The sequence below is a fragment of the Budorcas taxicolor genome, chromosome 7 (genome assembly GCF_023091745.1).
Source record: "Budorcas taxicolor isolate Tak-1 chromosome 7, Takin1.1, whole genome shotgun sequence".
Taxonomy (NCBI): Eukaryota; Metazoa; Chordata; class Mammalia; order Artiodactyla; family Bovidae; genus Budorcas; species Budorcas taxicolor.
The window spans coordinates 5,145,297-5,166,915 of NC_068916.1; the positions used below are offsets into that span (position 1 = coordinate 5,145,297).

General features: G+C 40.6%; 1 protein-coding gene across 1 annotated transcript in view; it reads right to left on the reverse strand.

Moving 5' to 3' along the window:
* Positions 1 to 6,380, reverse strand: part of PRSS38 (serine protease 38) — a 38,874-nt gene extending 32,494 nt beyond the window's left edge. The window contains exons 1-3 of the mRNA XM_052642617.1: positions 6,221 to 6,380; positions 5,853 to 6,015; positions 5,032 to 5,303 (exon numbers count right to left, since the gene is read on the reverse strand). Coding sequence (XP_052498577.1) covers positions 5,032 to 5,303; positions 5,853 to 6,015; positions 6,221 to 6,380 — 595 coding nt within the window. The remainder of the gene's footprint in view (positions 1 to 5,031; positions 5,304 to 5,852; positions 6,016 to 6,220) is intronic.
* Between the last annotated feature and the right edge of the window lie 15,239 nt (positions 6,381 to 21,619).

Below are 21,619 nucleotides of genomic sequence, written 5' to 3' on the forward strand. Positions count from 1 at the left end.
AAAGCAGCAAGGGAAAAGCATCAAGTTACATACAGGGAACTCCCATAAGGTTATCAGTTGACTTTTCAGCAGAAACTCTGCAGGCCAGAAGGGAATGGCATGATTAACTTAAAGGGGTGAAAGGGAAAAACCTACAACCAAGAATAATCTACCTAGCAAAGTTTTCATTCAGAGTTGATGGAGAGATTGAAAGTTTTACAGATGAGGAAAAAAAGAAAAAAAGAGTTCAGCACCACCAAACCAACTTTACAAGAAATATTAAAGGGACTTCTCCAAGTGAAAAAAAACCACAACTAGAACATGAGAATTATGAAAGGAGGAAGCTCATTGGTAAAAGCAAATACATAGTGAAGATAGTAAATCAAACACATACAAAGCCAATAAAAAGGTTAAAAGACAAAATGCCAAAACTATATCCACAATAAGTAGTTAAGAAATACATGATCAAAAAGAAGTAAATACATAAAAACAATAATCTTGAAGAAAGGGGAGTAAATATGCAGTGTTGTTAAAAATACATTTGAAAATAAAAGATCAGCAATGTAAAATAATCATAGGTATTATAGAAGAATTATATAAACCTCATGGCAACCACAAAGAAAATCTATAATAGATAGATAGACACACAGAAAAAGAAAGGAATCCAAGCAAAATGCTACACATAGTCTTCAAATCATGAGGAAATAGAACAAAGGAAGAAGAAAGGAACAAAAAAGAGCTATGAAAGCAATCCCAAGCCAATGAACAAAACAGCAGTAGTTAACACCTACTTTAGATATAAATGAACTAATCAAATTCTCCAATCAAATGACATTAAATGGATGCAAATATAAGACCCATATATAAGAGCCTACAAGAGACTCACTTCAGATCTAAACTAACATAAGTGCCCATTAATAGATGAGTGGTTGCGAAGAGCTGACTCATTGGAAAAGACCCTGATGCTGGGAGGGATTGGGGGCAGGAGGAGAAGGGGATGACAGAGGATGAGATGGCTGGATGGCATCACTGACTCGATGGATGTGAGTCTGAGTGAACTCCAGGAGTTGGTGATGGACAGGGAGGCCTGGCGTGCTGTGATCCATGGGGTAGCAAAGAGTCAGACACGACTGAGCAACTGAAATGAACTGAACTGAACTGAAGAAGATGTGGTACATATATATAATGGAACATTAACCAGCCACAAAAAAGAATGAAATCTTACCATTTGCAACAACATGGATGGATCTTGAAGATATTGTGCTAAATGAAATAAGTCAGACAGAAAAAGACAAATATTGTGTGTGTGTGTGTGTGTGTGTGTGTGTGTGTGTGTGTTGCTTAGTCATGTCTGACTCTTTGCAACTCCATGGACTATATAGCCCACCAGGCTCCTCTATCCCATGGAATTCTCCAGGCAAGAACACTGGAGTTGGGTGCCATGCCCTTCTCCAGGGAATTTTCCCAACCCAGTGACTGAACCCAAGTCTCCCGCACTGCAGGCAGATTCTTTACCATCTGAGCCACCAAAGAAGCCCAAATATTGTATGATTTCACTTATGTGTGGAATCTAAAGAAAACAAATGAACAAACAGGACAGAGTTATAGATACAGAGAAAAAACAGGTGGTTGCCAGAGGTGAGGGGCTGGGGTAAGGAAAGAAATGGGTGAGGAAGATTAACAGGTACAAACTTCCAGTTGTAAAATAAATGAGTCACAGGTATGAAATGTACAGTGTGTGGAATAAAATAAAAAATTATGTAATATACTTGTATGGTGACATGTTGTAATTAGACTTATGGTGATAATTTTGAGCTGTAGAGAAATACCAAATCACTATGTCGTGTAACTGGAACTAGCATATCAATTAGACTTCAAAGACAAACTTATAGAAAAAGAGATTAGTTTTGTGATTACCAGTGGCAGGGGAGTGTTGAGGATGGAATTGGTTGAAGGTAGTCAAAGGTTATAAACTTCCAGCAGTTACAAGATAAATAAGTACTAGGGATGTAATGTGGGCTTCCCAGGTGGGTCTGTGGTGAACTGAGTCATGTCCGACTCTTTGCAATCCCATGGACTGTAGCCCATCAGGCTACTCTCTCCATGGAATTCTCCAGGCAAGAGTACTGGAGTTGGTAATCATTCCCTTCCGCAGGGGATCTTCCTGACCCAGGGATTGAACCTGGGTCTCCTGCATTGCAGGCAGATCCTTTACACTGCTGCTGATACTGCTAAGTCACTTCAGTCGTGTCCAACTCTGTGCGACCCCATAGATGGCAGCCCACCAGGCTCCCCCGTCCCTGGGATTCTCCAGGCAAGAACACTGGAGTGGGTTGCCATTTCCCTCTCCAATGCATGAAAGTGAAAAGTGAAAGTGAAGTCACACAGTTGTGTCCGACTCTTAGCAACCCCATGGACTGCAGCCTACAAGGCTCCTCCGTCCATGGGATTTTCCAGGCAAGAGTACTGGAGTGGGATGCCATTGCCTTCTCTGTCCTTTACACTGGGGAAGCCCAATAAACTAGACAGAGGATTTTAAAATAGTGCTTGTCAACACCAGTGTCCATGTGATAGAATGAGCTCCCCTAAATGGTCGTGTCCAACTCTTTGCAACACCATGGACTGTAGCCTACCAGGCTCCTCTGTCCATGGGATTTTCCAGGCAAGAGTACTGGAGTGGGTTGCCATTTCCTTCTCCAGGAGATTTTCCCAAACTAGGGATCGAACCCATGTCTCCTGCATTGTAGGCAGACACTTTACCACCTGAGCCACCAGGGAAGTCCTCTTTAAATGGTGCCACCAGTGTCTATGTCTGCGGGATGAGCTCCAGTTGCTTCCTACCTCTCGGGGAGACTCTCCAAGATAAGCAGGTGGATCTGACCCAGGCTCTTTTCAAATTACTACTCTGCTCTAGGTCCTGGAGCATGTGAGATTTTATATGAGCCTCTGAAGAGTGGAGTCTTTATTTCTCAAAGCTTTCTGGGTGTCCCAAAAGTAACGCCTGTTGGCCTCCAAAACCAAATATTCCTGGTATAGGACCCCAGGACCGGGGAGCCCAATGTGAGGTTCAGACCCTTTATTCCTTGGGGAGAAGCTCCATATTTGTAATTATCCTCCTATTTGTGGGTCATCCACCCAAGCGTATAGGTCTTGACTATACTATGATTTTGCCCTTCCTACCCATCTCTTCATGGTTCCCACCTTTAGTTGTAGAAAATCTTCTCTGGTGGATTCCAGTCTTTCTCATCAATATTTGTTTTATCAATGACTGTAATTTATGTGTTCCAGTGAGAGGAGGTGTACTCTGCCATCTTGGCTTTATCTCCCTAATTCCAGTTTCTGTTTTTTGATTTGAGAGTTCAACCATCTACATTCAAAGTAATTATTGGTAAGGAGCAACTTACTTCTGTCATTTTACTACTTGCTTTCTACATGCCTTAGAGCTTCCCCCTTGCCTCATTTTCTTGCATTCTTGTCTTCTTATCATTTAGTTGATTTTTTGTAGTGAAATATTTAAATTCCCTCTTAATTTCCTTTCATGTTTGCCATGGGGATTACATTTAACATTCTAAAGTTTTAACATTCTAATTTGAATTTATATCAGTTTAACTTCAATAAGAGTTTTTTTAATTAAGTAAAGCAGACGTTAAACTTTCTTAAACTGATATAAGATATCAATTTGAAATTTCCAAATCAAGTCACAGATGCAATAGTAAGCTATTAGAAGCATTTCAATTAAAATAAAAAACAAGAAAAAGAGACCTAGCAACATTTCTACTAGAGGTTCTAGTCATTGCAATAAGATAAGAAAAATTAATTAAGGATAAGATATAGAAAAGGAAGTGATGAAACAAGCTTTATCTGAAGAAAATATATTTAAAAATCTAGAACAACTAAATAATCAACTGACAAACTATTAAAAATTAGTCCTATATGGTGGGTGGAAATATTATCAATACACAGAAATCAACAGCTATGTCTGATTAGCAAATGCAATCATCGCAGCACTGTTTATAATAGCCAGGACATGGAAGCAACCTAGATGTCCATCAGCAGATGAATGGATAAGAAAGCGGTGGTACATATACACAATGGAGTATTACTCAGCCATTAAAAAGAATACATTTTAATCAGTTCTAATGAGGTGGATGAAACTGGAGCCTATTATACAGAGTGAAGTAAGTCAGAAAGAAAAACACCAATACAGTATACTAACACATATATATGGAATTTAGAAAGATGGTAATGATAACCCTGTATGTGAGACAGCAAAAGAGACACAGATGTCTAGAATAGTCTTTTAGACTCTGGGAGAGGGAGAGGGTGGGATGATTTGGGAGAATGGCATTGAAACATGTATAATATCATATATGAAATGAATCGCCAGTCCAGGTTCGATGCATGATACAAGATGCTTGGGGCTGGTGCACTGAGACGACCCAGAGGGATGGTATGGGGAGGGAGGAGGGAAGGGGGTTCAGGATGGGGAACACGTGTATACCTGTGGCGGATTTATGTTGATGTATGGCAAAACCAATATGATATTGTAAAGTAACTAACCTCCAATTAAAATAAATGAATTTATATTAAAAATAATAAAGTAAAAAATTTAATAAAAATTAAAAATAAAAATAATCTTTTATATAACCATAGAAATCCTAAAATACAAAGATTTAAACCTAGAAAGCAAGTACAAGGTTTTTATAGATAACTAGAATAACTAATATGTTTTTTCATAGGTTAAAAAAGATTATAAATTGAATTAAAAATTTTAAGAACTATGCTGGAAATTTGTGCTCTTGGTATACAAAACATTAGTTTCACACTCAAAATAGAGGTAACTACTTCTCTGTATACAACAAAGCCAGCCAGGAATAAAGTACAACTCCACATTGACAGAGAAACGTATAGTGATTGACGTATAAAGATTCCAGTCCTCAGATATTTGCAGCCCCTTAACGGACAGAACGTGTTCTCTCCGGTAATGTCATAACGCCATCATCCCTTCCACAAGCTCCAATAAAGGGATCCACCCTGCACTTTGTTTCTTACCTTGTTGAGAGATGGATCCCCATCCTGTAGCCCAGCAAGAAAGGTTTGAAAGAGTCAAGTCTGGGGGTGCAATACAGATGGGAAGCACAGAGTCGGAAAAAACGATGCGGGTTTTCAGCTGCACCAGAGCGATGTCGCCTCCAATAGGGTGATACAATCCATATGTGGGGTGTATGATCACCCTATTCACCTCAAACCACTGTGTGTGATTGCCTGCAACCTTGAGGTCCACAAGACCCACATACATATCAAATGCCTCAATGTTCTTATTCCTATAGAGACAGAGAACAAAAGTACAGTGGTTCAAGCACCTGACACATGGGAAGATGAGCTTCCATGAGCTCACAGGCCCAAGGAGTCCTGGAACATGGGGGCCTGGGTATCCAAGCTCTCAGCCAGAATGTGGGAAGTGAGCCGTTCCAGCACAGTAGGGACCTGACTGGCAGAATTGCCCCCAAAGAAGTCCTGACCTGAGTACGTGGAGGATTCAAGGACTCACCAGTATCTGCTGGATGGTGAGCTTGTCAGAGGTACAGTGAGCTGCCAATGAGGATGAGTCTTTCATCACCTCTCATCTTATCATCCTAAGATGTGACTCCTCACCTCACCTCTCATCCTATTATTTTGTTCCACACCTATCTGGAAGAGCTGATGGCCTTAAAGGAGTCCTCAGTCCTGTGCAAGAAGCTGTAGTGAATGGAGCTGTGTGCTGGGTCCCACTCTCTCCCCAACTCCAAGAAGTCCCAGTCCTATGTGGTCCATGTGGTTCCTCCTGCAGCCCTAGGCCTCCAAGGGAAGGGTATCCATCACCGCCCACTCACCTGTCAAAGCAGTGGGCAGCCGACAGGATCCAGTACTCATCAACGATGGACCCCCCGCAGATGTGGAAACCTGCATAGTGCACACTGGCCTGCCAGGGCCACTTTGTCTCAAGGGCATCCACGCCTCCCAGTATCTTCCCTTGCACATGACGCTGGCCACAGGCTGAAGGAAGAATGACAAACGGTGTGAGCAGCAGCGGCACCAGGGTGGGCCTGGCCACGTGCAAAGTGAAGGGAGAGAGAGTGGGAGGCGTGGAAAAAGGAAAGGACCGGGCAAGGCTGGGTCTCCACCCTGGGGAGTCAGACGCCCAGGATTCACCGGATTCACCGCCAGGACCACCGCCAACCTGGGCTTGGAGGGGTCCTACCCACATCACGGGTAAAGGCGACCTCCTCACTGGCAGGGTGCCTGTGGGCTGTGGCTGCAACCTGGGTGGGAGGCAGGAGAAACAGGAGCAGGAGGAGGCTCGGGGTCATGGGCCAGGACTCTCCAGGCCCAGTGCGAGAGCCAGTCAGTGCCGCGGCCATGTGGGCGGGTCTCAAGGACGTCAGGGCTGGAGCGCACAACCTGTGACGCCATAAACATGCGACAGTGTCCAGGCACACGATAGTACGAAGGGGCCGCAGCACCAACACCGGCTGTCTCGCTCCTCAGCCAGGAGCCAGCTCTCAGGGGGCCCCCCTCCACAACCCACCTCCCCCATCCTCACCATGGCTGGCTCTCTGTGGTTTCACTCCCTGGAGGGTGCTCAGTTAGACTCTGGGTGGTCTTGCTCCCTGGACGGTGGTGGTCTCTCTCCCTCCTTAGCTGCCTGGCTGTTGGTTGATGCAATGGGAATAGTTTCCTCCTGAGTCTCCCAACATCCAGCCAGCAAGCTTAGATTTGGTCACGTCTCAGTTGCAGCATTTCAGAAATGTACAAGCACTTTTCACACCTCTTTTTGATCATATTTGCAAATGTACCTTTGAATAAAGCAAGCTATACAGATGTTGGGGGAAAAGGGGTTGGAAAAATGCACTATAGTACTTAAGCCCCCTCTCTGGAAACGTCAGAACTCTGTTGTTGTGACAATACATAAACAAATGAACAGGACTATGTTCCAACAAACTGCATTTACAGACAGTGAAATTGGAATTTTATTTAATTTTTGCATCTCATAAAATATTTTGTTTTAACCCCAAGCAATAAAAATGTGTAAACTGTTCTTAGATAAGAATGTACAAATGTACATTAGTTCAGATGTACAGAAGTAAGTAGTTTGCCAACCTCTGCTCTGTTTCTTATATTTCTTTTTTTTCAACATAGATTTTATTTTTTATAGCAGTTTTAGGTTCACAGCAAAAGTAGACAGAAGGTACAGAGGTTGTTAATGGGGAGTCAATGCATGTATCAGCATAGGAGGTATTGGGAAATCTCTGTACACTCTATTTCTTGATATTAACCCCTTGTCTTTATATATATTGCCAGAAATTTCTATTTTTTCAATTTTTCTTGTTCTTTAATATGTTTCAAGTGTGTTCATAATTGTTCAATGGAGAACTTTTATAATGGTTGCTCCTTGCCCAGTAATTCAATAGCTATGTGAGCTTGATGTTGATGCTCATTTATAGTCTTTTTTTTAATTAATTTATTTTAATTGGAGGCTAATTACTTTACAATATTGTAGTGGTTTTTGCCATACGTTGACATGAATCAGCCATGGCTGTACATGTGTTCCCCATCCTGACCCCCCCTCCCACCTCCCTTCCCATCCCATCCCCCTGGGTCATCCCAGTGCACCAGCCCTGAGCACCCTGTCTCATTCATCGAACCTGGACTGGCGATTCATTTCACATATAATAATATACATGTTTCAATGCTATTCTCTCAAATCATCCCACCCTCGCCTTCTCCCAGAGTCCAAAAGACAGTTCTTTACATCTGTGTCTCTTTTGCTGTCTTGCATATAGGGTTATCATTACCGTCTTTCTAAATTCCATATATATGCATTAATATACTGTATTGGTGTTTTTCTTTCTGACTTACTTCACTCTGTATAATAGGCTCCATTTTCATCCACCTCATTAGAACTGATTCAAATATATTCTTTTTAATGGCTGAGTAATATTCCATTGTGTATATGTACCACAGCTTTCTTATCCATTCATCTGCTGATGGACATCTAGGTTGCTTCCATGTCCTGGCTATTATAAACAGTGCTGCGATGAACATTGGGGTACACGTGTCTCTTTCAATTCTGGTTTCCTTGGTGTGTATGCCCAGCAGTAGGATTGCTGAGTCATATGGCAGTTCTATTTCCAGTTTTTTTAAGGAATCTCCACACTGTTCTCCATAGTGACTGTACTAGTTTGCATTCCCACCAACAGTGTAAGAGGGTTCCCTTTCCTCCACACCCTCTCCAGCATTTATTGTTTGAAGACTTTTGGATAGCAGCCATTCTGACTGGCTAATAGTCTTTTCTTATTGGAATTGAGAGTTTACTAGTTCTTAGTGTGACAAAGGCTTAGTGTGACAAGGGCTTCCCTGGTGGCATGGATGGTAAAGTGTCTGCCTACAATGCGGGAGACCTAGGTTCAATCCCTGGGTTGGGAGTTCCCCTGGAGAAGGAAATGGCAACCCACTTCAGTACTCTTGCCTGGAAAATCCAATGGAGAGAGGAGCCCTGTGGGCTACAGTCCATGGGGTCGCAGAGAGTCGGACACAACTGACTGACTTCAATAGTGTGACAAATAATTTTGGACTGTGTCCTATGCATTTTGAGTATTACTCTTGAGACTCTGGCTTCCACTTAAATCTTCTATTTTAGCAGGTTGAAAATCTGTTTAGGTACAGAATGCACATCCTGGCTCACTCTGGTGAACTGTGGTTCCAACAGCAGTTTATCAAGTCTCTGAAGGACTATTCTTATTTGTCCACTTGCATGCTTCCAAGATGATGGGATCCCACCTCATAGTCTTCTCAGTGCTGGCTTGAGATGGGGAAGGGTATTACCTCCTACTGCAGGTGAGGAGAGAAGACAGGCTCTACAATGTGTCTGATTTGCATGTCCTATCCTTCCTGCAAGGGGTTGTGAAGTCAGAGAGCTCTGGTTCTCAATCAGGGGTGATGTTCCAAGAGCACATTTGGTAATATCTGTATATATTTTTGATTATAGGAACTTGGGGAGTGTGCTATTGGCATCTGGTGGGTTATACAGGGATACTGCTGTATATCCTATAGTGCACAGTATATCCTTCCAGAGCAAAGGCTTTCCCAGCCCCAAATGTCAATAATGCTGAGTATGAGATATCTTGGCTCACAGGCTTCATGAGGACCACCTTACTAAAGGAAAAAGAGGTTGGAACATAGCCTCTTACCAGTGAATTCAGTGTCTGCAATGCCTGTTTGGGAATTGCAGCTCTCCTCATGTTTGCCACAACAGGGTGGTGAAAAGGGTTTTGTCATGGTAGGCAAAACTTTTCTGGACCTTCAGCTTTTCTTAAGGCATGTGTATGTGTGTGATTTTCAGGTTGGTATTTCCAGATTTCAGACTTCCCTAACCTCAAGTTGGATGCATGGGAGGAAAGAAAACCCCAGGAAACTCCCCACTGGGTTGTTATTTGAGTCCTGAGGTCCCTAGCTAATTTGCCTCCTTTTGTCCACCTTTCAGAATCTAATGATAAGTGGCTTGTGGCATTGTGGTCACTGAGAGGAATAAAGTGAAATGTATTCATTTTTTCTAAACTTTAAAGAACTCGAAATCCTTAATGACTTTTGTTTTCTTCTCCCAGCTGAGTTTGTTTCCTACAAATTGCTGTTTTCAACTTGATTGATTTGATGCTTATTTTCTGTGTTTAGAGACTTTCCTTGGATGTCTGGCCTTCTATTTGAAATTATGAGTGTTGGAATAAAAAATGATTGGAAACTCTGGGATGTGGACCTAGCTTGTTTACTTTGAACTTGCTAGGGAGAGAACTGGATGAGTCATGGGAGAGATGCTGATGTCAGTATCTTTAGGACATATTTCTTGGGCTTGTCAGCTTCTCCAGAGGACCCCAAACTCCTTCTTAAATGATGGGAGTCTTACTTCAGGGTTCTGGCAACTCAGGTCAAAGGTGGCGTACTCTTCATTAAGTAAGCCATCTCCTAATCCTCCAATTTTGGCATCTAAGGGCCCTGAACTGGCCTGAGACTCCTCTATGTGAATTACTTGTTTTACTCCCAGCAGAAAACAAAACTTCAGATTTTTGCAATAGTCAGTAAGGTATATTAGCCTAGAGATATGGAATAGGGAGATTTAGGGATATAGCTGTCTAAAACAGCTTTCCCTCCAATATTCTTTCCTTCCTAGTCAGATCTAGACACACTGTTTCTTTTTGAAAATTCTGTGTTATAGATCATTATGGTTTTGCCTTTCTTCATAGCCCACTCAATTTTTTAAAGTAAATCACTATGTATAGATCTGCCATCCACTTGTCAAAACCTTTTTGATTAAGATATAATATACAAATAGTAATTGTATCCAATCATGCAAGTCTTGACAAATAAATACAATCCTGTTACCACCACCACCAAGTTATAGAATTCCTTTGTACCCCTCAACCCTACCACCAGTTTCCCTGTGCACCTTTATTGTCAAGCCTTCCTTTTCCCCCCAGCCCCTTTAAACCACTAAGCTACTTTTCCATCCACATAGTTTGGCCTTTTCTAGAATATCATATATGTAGTCTTTTAAGTCTGACTTCCTCTACTTAGCATAATGCATTCGAGATTTATCCATGTGATGGCTAGTAAAATCACTGAATCTAGAATTTTCTTTTCTGAAGGGTTTTTAACTATGAATTCAACTTCTGTAATACATGTAGGACTATTCCAGTGGTTTGTTTCTTCTTGAATGAGTTTCGGTACTTTTTATCTTTTAAGGAAGCTGTCCGTTTCACTTGAATTATTGAATTTATGGCTATAAAGTTAGTAAATATTTCCTTATTATTCTTTCAATGCCCATAGTAATCACTCATCTTTGTTCCTGATATTGGTATCTTCTAACATATTTTTATTTTATTTTATTTGTTTGGCTCTGCTGCACAGCCTGTGGGATCTTAGCTTCCTGACCAGGTATTGAACCCAGGCTTCGTCAGTGAAAGTGCCTAGTCCTAACCACTGGAGCACCCAGAAATTCCTTAATGTTATTATTTTACATATGCAGGCTATTGGGTTTTTGTATTCTACTTTACTGAATATTCTTTCAGTTTGTGATAGTTTCACATTGATACTTTTTTTGTTATTTAGTTGTAAGAGTGCTTTATAAATTATTGATACATCTCATCAGATATATGGTTTGCAAATATCTTCTCACGGTAGGTGGACTGTGTTTTCACTGTCTTGAATGTGCTTTATGACACACTAAGATTTTAATTTTAAAGAAGTCCAACTTCTGTATTTTCTTTTGCCATTTGTGCTTTTTGTGTCATACCTAGGAAACCATTGCTTAAACTAAGGTCATAAAGATTTATTCCTATGTTTTCTTCAATCAGTTCAGTTCAGTTGTCCAGTCGTGTCTGACTCTTTGCGATCTCATGAATCTCAGCATGCCAGGCCTCCCTGTCCATCACCAACTCCTGGAGTTTACCCAAACTCATGTCCATTGAGTCAGTGATGCCATCCAGCCATCTCATCCTCTGTCGTCCCCTTCTCCTCCTGCCCCTCATCCCTCCCAGCATCAGTCTTTTCCAGTGAGTCAACTCTTCGCATCAGGTGGCCAAAATATTGGAATTTCAGCTTCAATATCAGTCCTTCCAATGAACACCCAGGACTGATTTCCTTTAGGATGGACTGGTTGGATCTCCTTGCAGTCCAAGAGACTCTCAAGAGCCTTCTCCAACACCACAGTTCAAAAGCATCAACTCTTCAGTGCTCAACTTTCTTTATAGTCCAACTCTCACATCCATACATGACCACTGGAAAAACCATAGCCTTGACTAGATGGACCTTTGCCGACAAAGTAATGTCTCTGTTTTTGAATATGCTATCTAGGTTGGTCATAACTTTCCTTCCAAGGAGTAAGCGTCTTTTAATTTCATGGCTGCAATCACCATCTGCAAACTGTTTCCACTGTTTCTCCATCTATTTGCCGTGAAGTGATGGGACCAGATGCCATGATCTTAGTTTTCTGAATGTTGAGCTTTAAGCCAACTTTTTCACTCTCTTCTTTCACTTTCATCAAGAGGCTCTTTAGTTCTTTTTCACTTTCTGCCATAAGAGTGGTGTCATCTGCATATCTGAGGTTATTGATGTTTCTCTCAGCAGTCTTGATTCCAGCTTCTGCTTCATCCAGCTCAGTGTTTCTCATAATGTAGTCTGCATAGAAGTTAAATAAGCAGGGTGACAATATACAGCCTTGATGTACTCCTTTTTCTATTTGGAACCAGTCTGTTGTTCCATGTCCAGTTCTAACTGTTGCTTCCTGACCTGTATATAGGTTTCTCAAGAGGCAGGTCAGGCGGTCTGGTCTTCCCATCTCTTTCAGAATTTTCCACAGTTTATTGTGACCCACACAGTCAAAGGCTTTGGCATAGTCAATAAAGCAGAAATAGATGTTTTTCTGGAACTCTCTTGCTTTTTCTATGATCCAGTGGATGTTGGCAATTTGATCTCTGGTTCCTCTACCTTTTCTAAAACCAGCTTGAACATCTGGAAGTTCACAGTTCATGTGTTGCTGAAGCCTGGCTTGGAGAATTTTGAGCATTACTTTACTAGCATGTGAGATGAGTGCAATTGTGGGGCAGTTTGAGCATTCTTTGGCATTGCCTTTCTTTGGGATTGGAATGAAAACTGACCTTTTCCAGTCCTGTGGCCACTGCTGAGTTTTCCACATTTGCTGACATATTGAGTGCAGCCCTTTCACAGCATCATCTTTTAGGATTTGAAACAGCTCAACTGGAATTCCATCACCTCCACTAGCTTTGTTCGTAGTGATGCTTTCTAAGGCCCACTTTACTTCACATTCCAGGATGTCTGGCTCTAGGTGAGTGATCACACCATTGTGATTATCTGGGTCGTGAAGATCTTTTTTGTATAGTTCTTCTGTGTATTCTTGCCACTTCTTCTTAATATCTTCTGCTTCTGTTTTTTTTCTGCTATGTTTTCTTATAAGAAGTTTATCATTTTAACTCTTACTTTTAGGTCTGAGATTGATTGTGAGATACATTTTGTATTATGATGAGAGGTTGGGGGTCCAACTTTATTTTTTTGCATGAGTTGAACCGACTCATGCAACATCATTTGTTGAACCAACTCATCTTTTCTCACTGGTTTTCTTGGATCCTTGCTAAAAAACAATTGACAATAAATGTAAGGAGTTTCCCCCCATATATTTCTATCCTTATGCCAGTTATACACTGTCACAATTACTGTAGTCTTGTAAGTTTGTAATTATTAAACTTTAACTCCTCTGACTTTCTTTTTTCTTTTTCAAGATTTTTTTTTGATTAGTCTGAGTCATTTTCCATATGAATTTTAGGGTCAGCTTGTTAATTTATGTAGCAGATTCTTCTGAAATTTTGATAAGGATTCAGTCAATCTGTAGATCAACTTGGAGAGTATTACCATCTATTGTGGGTTGAATTGTATCCCTGGATAAATATATCCTACACCCAGTATCTCAGAATGTGACTTCATTTGGAAATAGGGTTATTGCAGATGTAATTACAGTTAGGATGAGGTCAAACAGGAGTAGGATGGGACCTTAATCCAATATAACTGTTGTCTTTGTAAGAAGCAAAGAGAGAGGCATGTAGGGAGAAAATAGCCATGTGAACACACAGAGACACACAGAGAAAGCAGTGTGAAGATGGATACCGAAATTGGAGTGATGCACCTAAAAGCAAAGGAATGCCAAGCATTGCTGGCAGTCACCAAAAACTAGGAAAAACATATGGAACTGATACTCCCTCAGAGACCTCAGTAGGAGCCAATTTTATTGACACCTTGGTTTCAGACTTCTGGCCTCCAGAACTGTGATGGAATACATTTCAATTGTTTTAAGCCATCAAGCATGTGGTGCTTTGTCATGGCAGCCATTGGAAACTGATGTAGATTTTGGTAATAGGAGTAGATCTGGCAAGGCCAAAGTCTACAGGGCAAGCAGTAGCTTGGAGAGTCTGGCAAGAGCTGGAGCTATCTTCTTGACTCTGAAATCTGTAGGGGAGGTCAGCAGGCTGGAAACTCAGATAGGATTTATATGTTATCATCTTGAGACAGAACTCCTTTTCTAGGAAATCTCAGATTTTTGCTCTTTAGGCCTTCAATTGACCAGATGATGCCCACTCACATATCAAAGGTAATCTCCTTTATTTAAAGTCAATTGATTATAAATATTAATTATATCTACAAAATACCTTCACAGAAACATTTCAACAGCATTTGAAGAAACAATTAGGCATCATAACTTGAATAAGTTGACACATAAAATTAACTGTGACAGTCCTCCTTTGTCAACTTGGCACCCATACATATCCCTGTGTATGCAAGCTCAGGCACTTCAGTGGTGTCCAACTCTTTGCAACCCTATGGACTGTAGCCTGCCAGGCTCCTCTGTCCATGGGATTCCCAGGCAAGAATACTGGAGTGGGTTTCCATCCCCTCCTCCAGGGAATCTTCCCAACCCAAGGGATTGAACCTGCGTCTCCTGTATCTCCTGCATGGGCAGGCAGGTTCTTTACCACCAGTGCCACCTGGGAAGCCCATGCACAACCATATTAACCCCCAAATAAAGACAACAGCAAAGTTATACTTCTAACATGATGCATTCATCCTGAGTACAGCTGAAAATGCAGAAACTCTTTTCCCAGGAGAGAATACAAAGTCCTTGAGTGATGTTGGCTCTTCTCTTTGGCATCCTGAAAGGTACACACACACACACACACACACACACACACACACCAAAATAAAGTAAAAATACTCATAATACCTACAGTCCTACTTCTGTACATGGTCACATGGTCCTAGCTGGTGTTTATAACTTCCCTCTTCTACTACTCATCCCATATTTCCTTTGCCCTCTGCAGGCGCCCTGAGATGGTTATGCTTCTTTACTTCATAGGCCATAGATGACTCAAATGTTCATTCCTGAAGGGTCTGGGCCATTACTAGTCCTACGTGAATTGGATTGCTGTAGTTTCTCATTGATTTTTAATCACAGCATAGTAATACAGAGAGATACTGTAGAGATTTTCTGGGTTCAGACATAGTCTTCCTTACTTCCATTGTGAAGTAGTGGTCCAATTTCCCTTAGGTAATCAGGCTGAATCACCCCAGCTAGCACAATAACTCCTCCGTTTGCCTATTGATTCAGAAACATGAGGAGCAAAACCTAGCTGGGTGGCAGTCTTAAATTCCAGTTCAATGGCATCACTGCTGTGTTTCCTTATGGAAGCATCTCTCTCCGTGGAACTAAGACTCATAGATCAGGATTATGAAGGTAATACACAATCTTAATAATATTAAATCTGACCCATGAATATGATCAACTTTTAATTTATTTAGATCTTTAATTTCTTTCAAGATTTCTCCCATCTTACATTTCTTTCATTACATTTGTTCCTTAATATTTTATTCTTTTCAGTGCAATTATAAATTGAGTTATCTTCCTAATGTCATTTTTGGATTATTTGTTGCTAATGTACAGAAATACAATCGATTTCTGTCCATTGATTTTATGTCTTACAGCTATTATTGTTATAACAGATTTTAGTGGCTTCTTTAGGATTTTTGTATACATAAGATCATGTTATCTCTAAGTGTAGATGATTTTACTTCTTCCTTTCCAATCTGGATTAAAAATTTAACTGTCTTTCATTTCTTTTTTTCATATTGGGGGAAGCTTCTAGTCTTTCATCATTAACTATGGTGTTAGCTATAAGTTTTTCCTAGATGCCCTTTATCAAGTTGAGAAAATTCCCTTACATTCTTACTTTGTTGAGATTTTTAAATCATGAAAGGGCGCTGGATTTTGTGAAATACTTTTTCTACACGTATAAGATAATCATGTGGGTTTTTGGCCTTTTTTCTATTAACCTGTTTGTATTATATTAGTTAGTTGTTGGATATTAACCTAACCTTGCATTTCCAGGACAAATCTCACTTGGTCATGGTGTATAATCCCATTACTAAGTTGCTGAATTCAGTTTAATAGCATTTGGTTGAGAATTTTTGTGTCTTCTTGTGATGTTTATATCTGATTTTGATGTGAGAGAAATTCTAGCCTCAACGAATGAGTTTATAGGTGTTCCCTCCTCTTCTATTTTTAAAGAGTTTCTGAAGCACTGATGTTGATTTTTTAGAAATTTTTATTGGAGTATAGTTGATTTGTAATTTGTGTTTCAGGTGCACAGAAAAGTGAATTAGTTATACATATAGCCACTCTTTCATAGACTCTTTTCCCATATAGGCCATTACAGAGTATTGAGTAGGGTTCCCTGTGCTATTAAGTCCTTATTAGTTATCTGTTACATATAATAGTGTGTATATGTCAATCTCAATCTCCCAGTTTCTCTCTATCCCTCTTACCCCTTCACTGACTAAGCTTGTTCTCTACATCTGTAACTCTATTTCTCTTTTGTAAATAAGTTTATTTGTACCCTTTTTTAGATTCCACATGTAAGTGATATCATACAATATTTGTTTTTCTCTGACTTACTTCACTCAGTATGACAATCTCTAGGTCTATCCATGTTATTAGACATAATAAATATCTAGAAACAATAAATAGCATCATTTCATTGTTTTTTTAAAAAATTTTATTTCGTATTGGGGTATAGCCGATTAACAATGTTGTGATAGTTTCAGGGGAACAGCGAAGGTACTCAGCCATACAGACTCCCCTCCCATCCAGGCTGCCACATAACGTTGAGCAGAGTTCCGTGTGCTATACAGTGAGTCCTAGTTGGTTACCAATTTTAAATATAGAGTGTGTACCTGTCTATCTCAAGCTCCCTAACTATCCCTTCCCTCCATGCTTCCCCCAGGCAGCCATAAATTCATTTTATAAGACACTGAGTCTCTGTTTTGTAAGTAAGTTCATTTGTATCCTTTCTTTGTAGAGTCCACATATCAGGGATGTCAGATGATATTCTTCCTTCTCTACTTCCTGACTTACTTCACTCAGTATGACAATCTCTAGGTCCATCCATTTCGCTGCAAGTGGCATTATTTCATTCTTTTTATGGCTGAGTAATATTTTACTGTATACATGTACCACATTTTCTTTACCCATTCCGCTGTGGATGGATATATATGTTTCTTTCATGTCCTGGCTATCGTAAATAGTGCTGCAGTGAACATTAGATGCATGCATCTTTTTGAATTATGGTTTTCTCCAGACATATGCCCAGGAGTGTGATTGCTGGATCATATGGTAGCCTTCTTTTCACACCTATTTGTAAGGCCTCCCCAGACAGCCATTTTGCTTTTTCGCATTTCTTTTCCATGGGGATGGTCTTGATCCCTGTCTCCTGTACAATGTCACGAACCTCCATCCATAGTTCATCAGGCAGTCTATCTATCAGATCTAGGCCCTTAAATCTATTTCTCACTTCCACTGTATAATCATAAGGGATTTGATTTAGGTCATACCTGAATGGTCTAGTGGCTTTCCCTACTTTCTTCAATTTAAGTCTGAATTTGGAAATAAGGAGTTCATGATCTGAGCCACAGTCAGCTCCTGGTTTTGTCTTTGTTGACTGTATAGAGCTTCTCAATCTTTGGCTGCAAAGAACATAATCAGTCTGATTTCGGTGTGGACCATCTGGTGATGTCCATGTGTAGAGTCTTCTCTTGTGTTGTTGGACGAGGGTGTTTGCTATGACCAGTGCATTTTCTTGGCTAAACTCTATTAGTCTTTGCCCTGCTTCATTCTGCATTCCAAGGCCAAATTTGCCTGTTACTCCAGGTGTTTCTTGACTTCCTACTTTTGCATTCCAGTCCCCTATAATGAAAAGGACATCTTTTTTGGGTGTTAGTTCTAAAAGGTCTTGGAGGTCTTCATAGAACCGTTCAACTTCAGCTTCTTCAGCATTACTGGTTGGGGCATAGACTTGGATTACTGTGATATTGAATGGTTTGCCTTGGAGACAAACAGAGATCATTCTGTCGTGTTTGAGATTGCATCCAAGTACTGCATTTCAGACTCTTTTGTTGACCATGATGCCAACTCCATTTCTTCTGAGGGATTCCTGCCTGCAGTAGTAGATATAATGGTCATCTGAGTTAAATTCACCCATTCCAGTCCATTTTAGTTCACTGATTCCTAGAATGGTGACATTCACTCTTGCCATCTCCTGTTTGACCACTTCCAATTTGCCTTGATTCATGGACCTAACATTCCAGGTTCCTATGCAACATTGCTCTTTGCAGCATCAGACCTTGCTTCTATCACCAGTCACATCCACTACTGGGTATTGTTTTTTCTTTGGCTCCATCCCTTCATTCTTTCTGGAGTTATTTCTCCACTGATCTCCAGTAGCATATTGGGCACATACTGACCTGGGGAGTTCCTCTTTCAGTATCCTATCATTTTGCCTTTTCATACTATGCATGGGGTTTGCAAAAAAGCAAAATGACTGTCTGGGGAGGCCTTACAAATAGCTGTGAAAAGAAGAGAAGTGAAAAGCAAAGGAGAAAAGGAAAGATATAAGCATCTGAATGCAGAGTTCCAGAGAATAGCAAGAAGAGATAAGAAAGCCTTCCTCAGCGATCAATGCAAAGAAATAGAGGAAAACAACAGAATGGGAAAGACTAGAGATCTCTTCAAGAAAATTAGAGACACCAAGGGAATATTTCATACAAAGATGGGCTCGATAAAGGACAGAAGTGGTATGGACCTAACAGAAGCAGAAGATATTAAGAAGAGGTGGCAAGAATACACAGAAGAACTGTACAAAAAAGATCTTTACGACCCAGATAATCATGATGGTGTGATCACTCACCTAGAGCCAGACATCCTGGAATGTGAAGTCAAGTGGGCCTTGTAAAGCATCACTACAAACAAAGTTAGTGGAGGTGATGGAATTCCAGTAGAGCTATTTCAAATCCTGAAAGATGATGCTGTGAAAGTGCTGCACTCAGTATGCCAGCAAATTTGGAAAACTCAGCAGTGGCCACAGGACTGGAAAAGGTCAGTTTTCATTCCAATCCCAAAGAAAGGCAATGCCAAAGAATGCTCAAACTACTGCACAATTGCACTCATCTCACACACTACTAAAGTAATGCTCAAACTACTCCAAGCCAGGCTTCAGCAATATGTGAACCGTAAACTACCAGATGTTCAAGCTGGTTTTGGAAAAGGCAGAGGAACCAGAGATCAAATTTCCAACACCTGCTGGGTCATCGAGAAAGCAAGAGAGTTCCAGAAAACATCTACATCTGCTTTATTAACTATGCCAAAGTCTTTGACTGTGTGGATCACAATAAACTGTGGAAAACTCTGAGAGATGGGAAAGCAGACTACCTGACCTGCCTCTTGAGAAATCTGTATGCATGTCAGGAAGCAACAGTTAGAACTGGACATGGAACAACAGACTGGTTCCAAATAGGAAAAGGAGTACGTCAAGGCTGTATATTGTCACCCTGCTTATTTAACTTATATGCAGAGTACATCATGAGAAACGCTGGGCTGGAAGAAGCAAAAGCTGGAATCAAGATTGCTAGGAGAAATATCAATAACCTCAGAAATGCAGATGACACCACCCTTATGGCAGAAAGTGAAGAGGAACTACAAAGCCTCTTGATGAAAGTGAAAGAGGAGAGTGAAAAAGTTGGCTTAAGGCTCACCATTCAGAAAACGAAGATCATGGCATCCGGTCCCATCACTTCATGGGAAATAGATGAGGAAACAGTGGAAACAGTGTCAGACTTTATTTTGGGGGGCTCCAAAATCACTGCAGATGGTGACTGCAGCCATGAAATTAAAAGACGCTTACTCCTTGGAAGAAAAGTTATGACCAACCTAGATAGTATATTCAAAAGCAGAGACATTACTTTGCCAACAAAGGTCCATCTTGTCAAGGCTATGGTTTTTCTAGTGGTCATGTAGGGATGTGAGAGTTTTACTGTGAAGAAAGCTGAGCGCCGAAGAATTGATGCTTTTGAACTGTGGTGTTGGAGAAGACTCTTAAGAGTCCCTTGGACTGCAAAGAGATCCAACCAGTCCATTCTGAAGGAAATCAGCCCTGGTATATCTTTGGCGGGAATGATGCTGAAACTGAAACTCCAGTACTTTGGCCACCTCATGCGAAGAGTTGACTCATTGGAAAAGACTCTGATGCTGGGAGGGATTGAGGGCAGGAGGAGAAGGGAACGATAGAGGATGAGATGGCTGGATGGCATCACTGGCTCGATGGATGTGAGTCTGAGTGAACTCCGGGAGATGGTGATGGACAGGGAGGCCTGGCGTGCTGCGATTCATGGGGTCACAAAGAGTCGGATGCGACTGAGTGACTGAACTGAGCTGAACTGATGGTAGCCTTATTTTTAGTTTTTTTAGAAACCTCCATACTGTTGTCCACAGTGGATGTCCCAATTTATATTCCCACCAACAGTGTAGGAGAGTTCCCTTTTCTCCACACCCTGGCCAGCATTTATTGTTTACAGATTTTTTTTTGATGATGGACCTCACCAGTGTGAGGTGATGTGATATCACATTGCAGTTTTAATTTGCATTTCTCTAACAGTTAGGGATGTTAGAGATGTTAGATCATCTCTTCATGTGCTTTTTAGCCATCTGTATTCTTCTTTGGAGAAATGTCTATTTAGCTCTTTCACCTATTTTTTCATTGGGTTGTTTGTTGCTTATATATATATATATATATACTGAGCTGCACGAACTGTTCGTATCTTTTGGAGATTAATGTCTTGTCAATTGCTTCATTTGAAAAATTTCCCCCCATTCTTTAGCCTCTCTTTTGTTTTGTTCATGGCTCCTTTGCTGTGCAAAAGCTTTTAAGTTTAGTTAGGTCCTACTTGTTTATTTTTGTTTTTATTTTCATTACTCTAGGTGGTGCATTGAAAAAGATCTTTCTGTGATCTATGTCCGAGAGCGCTCGCCTATATTTTCCTCTAATAGTTTTTATAGTATCTAGTCTTACACGTAGGTCTTTAATCCATGTTGAGTATTTTTGTGTCTAGTGTTAGGGAGTGTTCTAATTACTTCATTCTTTTACATACAGTGTTTAGTTCTCCCAGCACAGCTTCCTAAAGAGATTGTCTTCTCTCCACTGTGTATTATTGCCTCTTTTGTCAGATTAGGTGACCACAGGTGTGTGGGCTTATCTCTGGGCTTTCTGTCCTGCTCTGTTGATCTATATTTCTGTTTTTGTGACACTATCACACTGTTTTGATTGCTGTAGCTTAGTAGCATAGTCTGAAGTCAGGGAGCCTGATTCCTCCAGCCCTGTTCCTCTTTCTCAAGAAGGCTTTGGTTATTCTTGTCTTTTGTGTTTTCACTCAAATTGTAAAATTTTTGTTCTAAATCTATGAAAAAGGCCATTGGTAATTTAATAAGGACTGCATTGAATCTATAGATTGCTTTGGTAGTATATTTCACAGTATTGATTTTTCCAGTCCAAAAACACAGTATATCTCTCCATTTTTTTGTATCATTTTTTATATTTCTTTAATCAGTATTTTTGATGAAGGTGAAGGAGAAGTGTGAGAAAGCTGACTTAAAACTCAACACTCAAAAAACGAAGATCAGGATGGGGAACACGTGTGCATCCGTGGTGGATTCATGTCA